At 30.3% G+C, this 11,841-nt stretch overlaps 2 protein-coding genes across 4 annotated transcripts; one reads left to right on the top strand and one right to left on the bottom strand.

The window, feature by feature from the left end:
* Positions 1–96: 96 nt before the first annotated feature.
* Positions 97–4,090, bottom strand: LOC128886048 (GPI ethanolamine phosphate transferase 2). 2 transcript variants are annotated; one of them, XM_054140580.1, is made up of 14 exons: positions 3,959–4,090; positions 3,648–3,804; positions 3,367–3,565; positions 3,074–3,283; positions 2,810–3,001; positions 2,367–2,703; positions 2,098–2,294; positions 1,778–2,023; positions 1,534–1,712; positions 1,271–1,455; positions 1,039–1,192; positions 673–973; positions 434–600; positions 97–343 (listed from the first exon to the last, which is right to left on the bottom strand). In XM_054140580.1, exons 1-14 carry the CDS (start codon positions 3,972–3,974, stop codon positions 112–114), a joined length of 2,772 nt encoding a protein of 923 aa, XP_053996555.1. In that variant the 5' UTR covers positions 3,975–4,090; the 3' UTR covers positions 97–111. The 2 variants fall into 2 exon arrangements, with proteins under 2 accessions (XP_053996555.1, XP_053996556.1); XM_054140581.1 differs by having other exon boundaries at positions 299–323.
* Positions 4,091–4,368: 278 nt separating this feature from the next.
* Positions 4,369–6,388, top strand: LOC128886061 (uncharacterized). Of its 2 annotated transcripts, none has more exons than XM_054140604.1 (5): positions 4,369–4,727; positions 5,016–5,236; positions 5,299–5,386; positions 5,477–5,707; positions 5,802–6,388. In XM_054140604.1, exons 2-5 carry the CDS (start codon positions 5,022–5,024, stop codon positions 5,913–5,915), a joined length of 648 nt encoding a protein of 215 aa, XP_053996579.1. In that variant the 5' UTR covers positions 4,369–4,727; positions 5,016–5,021; the 3' UTR covers positions 5,916–6,388. The 2 variants fall into 2 exon arrangements, with proteins under 2 accessions (XP_053996579.1, XP_053996578.1); XM_054140603.1 differs by having other exon boundaries at positions 4,407–4,809.
* Positions 6,389–11,841: the final 5,453 nt, after the last annotated feature.

Genomic DNA, 11,841 nt, shown 5'->3' on the forward strand with positions numbered 1-11,841 from the left:
ATCATGACCTCGATTAAATATACTATATCCAACTATAAAGAATACGAATTTAATTTAAGATATTAAAGTGTCTAATGTTTCGGTTTAAAAAATTGAACACAAAATATTGCATCATCTATTATAGTTGTTTATTGCCTCTTGTAGTATAACTAAAATTGTTATGATAAATATAACAAAACAAGTAATAGTAGAATGTACAGCCTCGTATAATAATTTCGGTGAGAATACCGACCACACGAATAAATGATGACGCTGAATACTGATTATAATTGTATAAATAGCTATTGGTATCAATCTCCATCTGATGTACGTTTTACTGATTTCTATAATAATCTTACATGTACTAAAATAAGAACAAAAAAAACATACATCTTTATAACAGTGGATTATACTAAAAGAAAATTTCAACGATGTAATTTTTAAAGCTACTCACTCATACGGATACTGTAATGCTGCATGATAGACGAGCAAAAGAAAGGCCAAAACGGGCGCGGAATAGGTATTAATTAATAATAGCGACCCATTAATAAATGGCACGTAGGATTGTATACCAATGTAACCTGCAGCTACATCGATAGTTGCCAAACTATTTGAATTTCCCTGAATGGAAGTGGGTTCATATCAAAAAATCAGTTATACTAACTTTATATATTATTCGTAATTGAACATTACCTGATAAAAATAAAATACACTACCAGCCCAAGCATATACAAACGTATTTACTTGCTGCATATTAATATACTTAATTATCGTGCTAATCACGCTAATAAAAATGATTTGAAATGGTAAAAGTATCACATTATGCGGTTGATGAAGCATTGCGGTAATCATAATCCACGTTCGTACGATACAACACAACGTGGTTTTTAAAAACGTTGTCTTATCAGATTTAATTTTGAATACCAAACGATAAATACAATTTACGGCGTTTATCGCCAATAATACCCAAAAGATTTGTACTTCATATACTCCTCTGCAACAAAGGACCTTAGTATGACTGTGTAAAATGCAAACTTTCAGTAGGAGTAACTGTCTTACCTAGATTGAGGATATAATGGTATCTTACCAACACTATTGTTATGCATATGACGAAGATAAATACATACACAGATTATTGTATTAAATACTAATGACCGTATTTTGTAGCTTTTATCCTCGTGTATAAAATCAAGCCACATCAATAATGCAAGCGCTAAGAAAAAATACATCAAATACTTGAGAATACATTCATTTCGTACTCGTTTCAAATAATTATTTATTATTTAATTACCAGTAATGAGTAGTATCGTCATGCTTAACATACTTTCTTGTTCAGCCAAGAACCCAGCTATATCGGGAAGATGAGCGTACTTATCCCCGGTACTATTTAATTTCCTAAGAATTCTATGTCCAATCAGCAGTAATAAAAGTTTAATACAAGTTTGTGCGTATGAATACTGTTCGTAGTTCCTGTACCTGGAATTTGATATTTGGAGCTCAAATCCTTTTTTTTTTTTTTTTTAATACTTTAGACTGTAAAAAGACTTTTCTTACGATGGCAGATGTAAAAAAAATTGCGTAGCAGAATTGTAAAGCAGTAGCACGAGAAGAGTGACCCAATAGAAATACCAAGTTTGATGCTCTTCTTCGACAAAGCTACTACCACTGAGGCTAATTGCATGTACAAGTGTGCTAATTGGAAATAGCCATCTTCCTACTCCACCGTTTCTTTTCTAATTTTTAAAATACGATTTTATTAGAACAGGTGAAGTTCGTTGTATATTACTTCATTGTTTACCTCAATTATGAAAGGGTTGAAATAATTAATGTTGGCAATTAAGTAACAATTCGTGGCTAAAACAGTTATTATAAAAAGCACTATCACAATGGTAATTAAACTCTTTGTATACAGGAATGATATGCTTTCACATTTCAAAGTATAATTTATTAATATCCATAGGGATGTGTTTAAAGCAATCAACGAAATAGTACTTTTGAATGCAACGGATGTATAACACTCTTTCCCCATGGAAATGCAAATGATCTGAAATAATGATTACATCTTTAACTCGAAATAATTTGAAAGTGATTGTTATAAAGCTGAATTTGAGTTCTTACATGACATAAAAAAAATATGGCTACTGTTATTATGTGTAAATCAAATTTAATCATGCTACTTATAAGCATTTCTTTCATTCCTTTAAGTGCAACCTTATAGGAAAGAACAATGTCATCTCCCACATGATTTGGATAATCTTTAGTAGTTAGCCAAGCATTATGAAGTTTTATTGCCTCTAGATATTTCTGATATGCATCTGCAAGTATTTGAAAATATATTGTATTATTCAGAGAATTGTAACACCTCGTTGAATGTAGTTACTACTTACATTCAGACTTATAGTCTGGCAATTTTTGAAAATGATTGAACACTTGTTTAGCATTATAATAAAGTATAAATAATTTCTTTGAAACAGGTAAGTCGTATAATGTATCCGTGAAAACAGTTCCTAAATTATAAAATGGTATTGGCACGCCCATAATAGTAGACAATGTGGATGCAATGTCAATTTGTGATACTTCTGTAAAATGATTGTTCGTACATTCTCCACCAATTGCAATAAAAGGTACTGTTGTTTCTGATGTGGTTGAACCACCGTGACCTCCAGAATCTTTCATCCCGTGATCCCCACAGATAATAAACAAAGAAGATTCATTATTTTCATTCTGAAGATAATAAGTTTACACTAATTTCATGAATACAGAAGATAAAGCATTGTTTTCTTTTATTATGTTTAATAAATTGTGAATAAAGGAAATTTACTACACCTACCCATTCTTGGACTTTTGACTGAATTTTTACAATTATATTATCCATTTCTGTGAGTTTAGTTTTAATAAGTGGGCTAAATGGTCCATGAACATGGCCAATATGGTCAAGTCCTAGGTAATGAAGAATCATTATTGACCAATCATTAGTATTATGTAAGTCTTTATTCAAATGTCTAGTTATATTATTATCAACCTAAATTTAAAATTTGTATAGAATTATAAGCAAATACTATAATAATTTAATGAAAATTATTGTATCAAGTACCTCAGTAAAATCTGTTACAAAAAATGATGTAGTGCCATCATAACGATCAAACATAGAGGGAAATAAAGTTAGCCAAGTATCATCTCCATAAAATACTGTTTTATACCCGTATCTCTTTGCCTGAAGAAGCACACTATCACCAGTAACTGGTTTACTCCCAAAATTTAAAGCTACATCAATGAAACTAGGAATTGTCCCAGTTGTGATTGCCTATGTATGAAATATCAGCTTTTATCTATTTTATAATCTTAAAAACATAAAGTGCTAAATTTATTTTCATTAATATATTGCACCTTTATTCTAGGCATTGTAACAGTTGGTGGTTGAACATGAGCTTGTAACAAACATGCAGAAGAGTTTGTTATAAGACTACTTGTTACAGGCATAGCCAATTTTCCGATGGATCCTGTTATAAAATCCCACCTCAAAGCATCGATAATCATAATGATTAATTTTTTTACCACAGGTTGATACAATGTATCTACCTTTACTCTACAAAGCACATTTAATACTTTTAAAATATCAATGTAACAAATATAACTGCTTTATTTTTTCAACCTTTTATATAGCTCACCTCACATTGTCTATGAATTGTGGAATATCATTTTCAGTTGCTATGGTACTGTCATATTTTATCAAAGGGAAAAATCCATATAAAAATAATGAGATTGACAAAGGTCCAATGAAAATGATATAAAGCAATATCACAATGTCTTTATCCATTTCCTTTCCTGTAAATAAAGGGCAGAAAATGTATATCTTTGAGAAGTGTTTTTTATGAACAAAAAGGGATGTAAATTGTTACAATATTTTCATAAGTCTTTGCATAGATAAGTTATTTACTATTACAATATGATAAATCGTCATTTTTACTCATAATTGTACCTCTTATTTTTATCATAATTTCATAACATGTTTATAATATTATAAATTTTACCCGCGTAACAATTTCTATTATTTCAAATAATTTTAAGGTTAAAGTTGGAGAAAACCAAAAGATGGACAATTTTTGAACTGGATTTTTTGTGATGAACATTTTCTTTAACAAGAGAAATGTTATAATCTATGTGGACTGTTTATCAACTCATTTCTAACTGCATACAAAATTTCCGCATGCTACAAACTGTTACTATAAACGCACAAGAAACATTCGCAGAGGGCGGTAACTTGTAAGGAATATAAAATAACTGGTAATCAAATGTTTTCTAAAGCAGCAATTCTTTAAAATTTGTAAAATTATGTAGAGATGCATTTCATGTATCTAATAATCAACGTAGAAATAACATTCCTATACGATTACAATTCCTAATAAACAATTTATATTTATAAACGGGAAGTCCAACATTTGGACAAATCTTTGCCAACCAGTTGAGACTTTGATATAATTAATCGTAAATCATAATGTGCGAGTAAAAAGTTAAATTAATGATTTTTGTAAAATTCTTTGTTTCTTTTCTTTTTAACGTTGTAAGTGAATCTCTTATGAATATCGAGCACATAAGGATTTATTTTATACAAGGAATACTAATTGCAACTCGCGCTGTGTTTCGTTGATAAAACGCGAACACAATCCGATCAATAAGTGGAAGCGGACTTTATTTTATCAAGTAGAATTCGCTCAATCAGTGGACTCGCAACGACGCATTATGTATCGGTAATCAGAATTTTCTACGAAGCACAGTTTCTTGCTTTTCATCTCTAAGTTGAACTACAACATTATTCTCATTTAATATAGCGTGAGTATACCGAAATTATGGAAACAAAAAGCTTTTCTTATTTCTTACACACCTTTCATATTCCCACATGAAAATATTGTTTCTTTTTAGTTATACATAAGAATCTTTTTATTTAAATTATGAATACACATTAATTTAAATAAAAAAAAAACACATTAATAGTAAAATGTTTTGAAAGATACCTAGTGAATTTTAATTAATTGCAGAAAAAGATGGCATCAATAGAAGAGAGTTGGAAAGAAGCAACTGAAGGCTTAGATAGTGCAGTCTGTGATACGTGGTTCACAAAATTACAGGAGGCTTATTCAGAGGAAAAGCGTACTTATCATAACTTAGATTCACTTCGTGAAAAGTTAAACTGTTATTATGAGATTAAAGATAATTTAAAGAAGCCCCAAGCTATGCTACTAGCTTTGTTCTTTCAAAAGTAAGTATTTCTATAAAATAAAGCGAGGGAGTGATGTTAAATAAATTCCAATTATGTTATAGCTTTGAATATGATCCCAAAGCTTTAGATGGTGAAAGCAAGAACTTGGAACATTTTAGTGAATTTGCAGATGAAGCTGGATTGCCTGCTGTAAGTATCGCTGTATAATATTGAACTAATATTACCATAGAAAAACTATGAAATATAAAATTTCTAAACTATTTTCTCCTATACTTACAGGGTGCAGAATTAAGAGAAGAAGTTTGCCAGCTGCTCGAAGTAACTGCAACGCATAGTACAGAAGCACATAAAATTAGTGGTGTCTTTGGAGAAGAAGATTGTCATTACTTATTAGATTTGGACATGGCTGTGTTAGGATCTTCTTCAGAAAATTATGCAGAATATAGAGAAAAGATACGTGGTGAATATTCTTTTCTTAGCGAACCAATGTATACTGCATTGCGTTTAAAGGTAATAATACAATTTAATATTGTATATAAGTACATATTGTAGTACATTGTATAAGTATATACATTCTTTTTCATATATGTGCATTCAAAATTAGGTGCTGCAGAATTTTGTGCAGATTCCAAATATTTTTGCTACAGAGGAATTTCGTAAAAAATATGAAGAACAAGCACGGCAAAATATACAAGCTGAAGTCGAACTATTGTCTTAGAATAGTCAATGAATTTTGTGTATGGAAGTGCGTATTTATAAATATTTTGTTATGGCATATGGTCATTGTTTAATTATAACGAAACATAAGGTTCAAATTGACACAGACCTGGTGTCAGTAGCATTTGATCTCTATGTAGAGTAAAGTAGCATATAATTTGAATATTAGTGTTTAAAACAATTTCAGTCAAGATACTATGTCATGGCAATGTGTAATGCTATTATATACAATAAGATGTGTGCGTTTTACATTTAGCAATCAAGAAATCAAAAGACATACATCTTTGTAATGCTATGGCTCAGGCATGAATGTATAGTTTTCTGTATTTGTATTGTATTACAGTTTAGTTTTACTTTTATCAACTTTTACTTAATTACTAGTCCAACTAATTTATTTAAAAAAAAGTTACTCGTACTTTAAAAATAAAATGTTAAATTTTATTACAGTACTTAAATAAACTTGTTTAAATGTTTGTATAGATATTTATCTCTCAACTGATGTCTCCAATGAATTGCATGTATATAACCAAATTTATGTATACAATATATATGTTATATGTTTTCATAATATAAAACAATGCCAAAAGATTGTCAATTTGCCATAAAAAAATTTGCTTTGTTTCATTGCTTCAGTATGTAAGTGTTTAAATATATTGCTGTGAGAGAAATCTATCATTATTTAAGTATTATTTAGCACTTTGTATATGTTATCCTACGACACTAAAATGAAGTATGATAATTAAACATAAACTATAATTTATTATCAGTAAACGTCATTACTATCTGATAGTAGCATTCAAAAAATATTTCACGCTTGTGAATTAGACATCGCAAACGTAATGTTCATTTTTCGATAACGGAATATGTACACACCTTTTAGTAGGCGAATTAGTTCATTAATTAAATTTGCATTATCTTCATTCGGTATTAAACAAATGAAGTGCTGATATATGCAATAATGTATTAAACTAACCTTTGTTATACGCCGACAATTTTTAGGTAGTTGAATATCCATTCAATTCGGTAAACACGTGCATAATCCTTTTGTTTGGGTAACACTATTTAATCCATTGTGATTTACACTTAATGAAAAATTGGATTTTTCACTAATCACTAGCACTTAACTGATTTATACTACCGAGGAACTGTAACGGCTGCATTATTGAAAGACGCGGTCTTAGCACTGCACTTGCCTTCGATAATCCCAATTGGTTCGATATGTGCGCAAATCGATATTTGAATCGTTACCGCGTGCGCATAATTTGAACGAATTGATACGACGACTTTGTGAATTATAAATGATTATGCATAATGAAATAAATGTAATGCAAGAGAAATATTTTGTACAAATTTTTAGATGTTTCATATTATTTAAAACGTTATTATTGATCTCGTTTTTGGCGTAGGAATTGATCAATCAATTTCATTTACTTTGGTTTCCAAGTAACCCTTCGATACAGAGAGTAGCTGTTTAGACATCAGTGATTCGAGTATTTCTGGTTTAAATGATTCAAATGCTCGTTCCATTGTTAATTAAGACTCAATATATATAATAACTGTAAACTGTTTTATAAACAATAATTATGTACTAAGTGTAATTGTTATATATTTCTTTATATTTATTGTTCGTTGTGAAATGCCATTTCAATTGGACGCGAATGAAAAAGGTCAGGATAATGAACGAGAGGTAAGAAAGAATTTATCAATACAATTCAATCTATTAATTATATTAGGTAGTTATATCATTAATATAATTAAGAAGACAATATAAATGTTTTTGATGATGCATAGAAGTACGTAAATGGATATTCTGAAACAGTTCTGTAATCATAACAAAATAACCGTATAAAAAACTGTGCAAAATGGTTCAAGAATAAAACTCAGAAACGAAACGTTTTGATTACATTTTGCTAATTTACAATGAGAAATCCGTAATTTTTTATTCCATTTAATTATTGAACAAATTTTGGTTTTTCTTCGATCTTTTTTATCTTTTTAGATTCCAAATTATCAGAACACCTATCGTCTAGAAGCTTATAATCCTTTTAAAGTGGATCCAGTGGATAAGATTGTAAAGATGATAATGATTAATAAGCTCGAAGATATTCCTTATGATGCTGTGGAGTGTCCAAAAGTTTGCGAATCGGTGGCTACAGATATTAGGGAAAAAATAAAGCAATTACACTTTGACAGGTGATCGAATTTTTGTCCAGAATTCGATTGTTTTACAAATTACCTGAGTTTTATGTATTCATAGCCTCATGATACGATATTTTCTCGTAAATTAATTATTTTTGATTGAACAATTGATCCAGAAATAAATATTAAAGCTATATCATTGATCACAAAAAATTTCAATGAATATAATTTGGTTTAAAATCGTAAATTATGCTCTTAGGTACAAGATTATAGTCAATGTGACTATTATTGAGAAGGCAAGCCAGTCCGTAGAAGCTTCAATTGGGTTTCTCTGGGACGCTGAAAAGGATAATTATTCTACATTTACATACGAAGCACGAACATTTCACGCTTACTGCTTTGTAATCGGCCTTTACTACGAATAAATTGTACTTAAGTGTTACAGTTGTCACGCGTAATGTTGCCTCGCCCTTCTTTTACTTTTACAGTAATTCCAATCGCTCTTATTTCATTGCCAATTATTTATTTTAAAGAAACGTTAAAATCTTAAGATTGACTCTCGCATCACAAATATACAACACGTTTTCTATTGTCTCCGATTTTCAAATACACCAGTGAATAATAATGAGAAACATTATGTACATGTACAACAATAATTACATTCAACAGGTGTGTTTATGCTATCGTTCAATCAAGTATTTGTTTAGGATTTCTCAATAAGTGTACCTAGAAAATCTATTGTAACTTATCAACGATTTTAGATGAACTAATTTTAGCATTTTTTTTTCAAACATTGTTGCACTTATGGAATACATTACTCAGCTATTACGAATTAATAACCAAAATGTCTCTAAAACTTCTATCTATGAGTATATAAACATCATAGGTACTGCTTAAGATTTTAATATAGAATAGCACATCGTGTGGCATGAATGTAGAATCATAAGTTATGTACTACAGAAAGCACGATATGGTGCGCGTTCTTCTTTAAAATTATTTGCGAATTCCACCAAATGAATAAAAATTTTACAGGTGTTTGAAAAACAGTTTTTCGAAATATCCATTTCTTCATAGCGTGTCCGTACTTATAGACGATTACAGGGACATTGCTATAATATTGTAATGTAGAATTGATATTATTGATAATATTGAATTGATAGAAAGCGATATGTATCTCGTACGGACCCCGGGGTTTTCACGTGCTGCCGGCGTCAGTAAGAGATATGGATCGCACAAATCACGCAACTGTTTTTGTGCCAAATACAGAGCCATATTGCAACAGGAACCGTGTAGAACTTTATTATTTCCAGAATGACAATTTACCTTTTACACAGGGATACGTATTGAATTTAACTCGTAATAGACCGCGGATTTTTATGAATTCGTAAGGAATTTGAATGTGCAAGAAACTACAAAATGGATACAGTATGCAATAATATAAAAAAATATTGAAAGTAAAGTTTATATTATAATATTTGCAGAGTAAAATGGTTTTATTTTGCATAAAAATCCGCAGTCTAGTAATAAAAATTGATGAGAACGCAAGTAGACTTCAAAAGTCCTGACTTACAGAAGTAAAAATGTAAGTTATAAAAAGATCATAAAGCAAATCTACAGAGTATACGAAAATATTCAAGATAATAACAATTTGTGTTTAGTACCCTTGGAGTACTTACAAAAATAATTAGTGCTCACAGGCTGCTCAACATGAATTATTTTTATTTATTAACGAGTATTTTTTTTTTTTTTAATTTTAAGTAAACTTAATAAGTTGCTAAGAGAATTAGATTGTGTGCACGATGTCCGATATCTGCTATAAAAGTGTTAATAATTTCTACATTGCCACCCATCGATAGCGCTCTACCTTTATTTAATTATGAATTTCGTAATATATTGTACAAGTGTTTATTATCAATACTTGTAGAACATTATCGTCTAGTTGGAAGTTTAACAAATGGGAGTGACAGGAAATAGTATCTTTTCGAAGTATTACTCATTGTATCACATGTATACACACAATCGCTCCTGCCTACAATCGATCTTTCTGATAATAAATTTTCTTATAATCGCATTACGAGTAATCAGCGTTCCGATAATCAATCTTTTACTGTACCAAATGAACGCAATATTTCAATGAGTAATCAGATCACTAGAAATATTAAGTTATCTATTTACAGAATTTCAGAATATCAGAACTTTAAGAAACCAAGCTCTTAGAATTTATAATTTAATATTTCACAAATGTTCAACCACAAGCATCTACTCCAATGGAGCAACAGATTTCTATCTTGCGCAATAATACGTCTAATACGCATTAATATGTTTGTGCGTATGAAATATGTATATACGACTAACCGGTTAACGAAAATTATGCGTTTCCTTAATACCGATTCCTAGCATAATCAATTGCCTGTACGGTTTATAAATATGAATACATGTCCTTGTCAGATAAAGAGGGTGCTCATTAGAAATTCTAATATACCTCCGAAAATGTTTTATCAAATGTTATTAAGTACAGTCAAAGACGAGAATGTACCAATATCATTAACAAATAATATTATTTATCGTCTACAAATTCAGCCAATTAAATTCTGACAGAATTCAGGCGCTTATAATAGAGCTAATAAAAAAACAATCGAGTCATTAGTATTCAATTAATATATTACTAATAGATGAGGGTAATATTTGAATAATTAAATAATTGCCATTTGTAATATACACAGTATTTTAAATACATGAATCAGCGAAGAAAGTACACCGCAAATATATCTATAGTAATGTTAGCTAAAGCTTCATCATGCCTTTTAGAAGGTGAAATTGGTCAAAATTAATTGCTATTTAATTAATAATATAATCATTCCACATCTTTAAGGCGCGGCACAAAAGCTCATTAAGAATCTCATAAAGAACCTCATAAAGAACCTTGCAGTTCTTCCAGTGTTTTTTCAGCTTTTATATTTTGAATCATTAGAAATGTATAATAATCTATCGGTAATAAAAAAAATCGATAAATATGTAGTAGTTTATTCCCATTGCGGGGTACACGTAGACCTCCGCTCCGCTCACAACATAACGCCTACGAGAGAGAGAGAGAGAGAGAGAGAGAGAGAGAGAGAGAGAGAGAGAGAGAGAGAGAGAGAGAGAAATTGGCCACATCAATTCCTTCCTTCCTCATACATTCTCCATGCATTCTCTTTCTGGACCCCCGTTTCCGCTGCTCGCCCTTTCTCTCATTTCCTCTTCTCTTCTCATCCAAACCTCCCCTTTCCCTTCATCTCCTAAGAGCTTCCCACGACTCTAAACATGTCGCTTAGTAGTGGAGATCAAAGTATTAAAAAATAATTCTTAAATACTTCAAAGCAAAGAACAATAGAACAAATTCCTTATAAGCTCTCTTTTAGCATTGATTGATTCGATTTACTTAGTTATATGAAATAACAAGGTATAATTTATTATTTAAAACTTTTCATACGATTTACGTATGCTTAAATGTAAGATTGCAATGAAAAATAGTAATGGAATTTATACATACGTAAGCAGAGTTCGAGGTGTCGGGAATGTGCTAATAATTTGCGAATGTGTTAACAAACCTTTGCGTCTCGTCTAAAAAATGAACGATTGCGACCTAACACCGAGTCTCGTTTCGAGCCAACAGTTTTAAAAAGTCGTGAGAAAAACCGTGCGACAAATATTAGATTATGTTGTTTCAATTGTTTTTACCAAATTTCAGCCTCGTAGAAATTTTTAGTTTATTAATCTAAAATTATAGAATTAATATTTTTGTTTCG

Source organism: Hylaeus anthracinus, unplaced genomic scaffold, assembly GCF_026225885.1.
Source record: "Hylaeus anthracinus isolate JK02 unplaced genomic scaffold, UHH_iyHylAnth1.0_haploid 11982, whole genome shotgun sequence".
NCBI lineage: Eukaryota > Metazoa > Arthropoda > Insecta > Hymenoptera > Colletidae > Hylaeus > Hylaeus anthracinus.

Coding starts and splice junctions, on each gene's coding strand:
- LOC128886048 (XM_054140580.1), bottom strand. Junction 3,566..3,647: donor CAATTCATAGACAATGTGAG/GTGAGCTATATA, acceptor TGTGCTTTGTAG/AGTAAAGGTAGATACATTGT. Junction 2,704..2,809: donor AGTCAAAAGTCCAAGAATGG/GTAGGTGTAGTA, acceptor TATTATCTTCAG/AATGAAAATAATGAATCTTC.
- LOC128886061 (XM_054140604.1), top strand. CDS start 5,022: ATGGCATCAATAGAAGAGAGTTGGAAAGAAGCAACTGAAGGCTTAGAT. Junction 5,387..5,476: donor ATGAAGCTGGATTGCCTGCT/GTAAGTATCGCT, acceptor CTATACTTACAG/GGTGCAGAATTAAGAGAAGA. Junction 5,708..5,801: donor ATACTGCATTGCGTTTAAAG/GTAATAATACAA, acceptor ATTCAAAATTAG/GTGCTGCAGAATTTTGTGCA.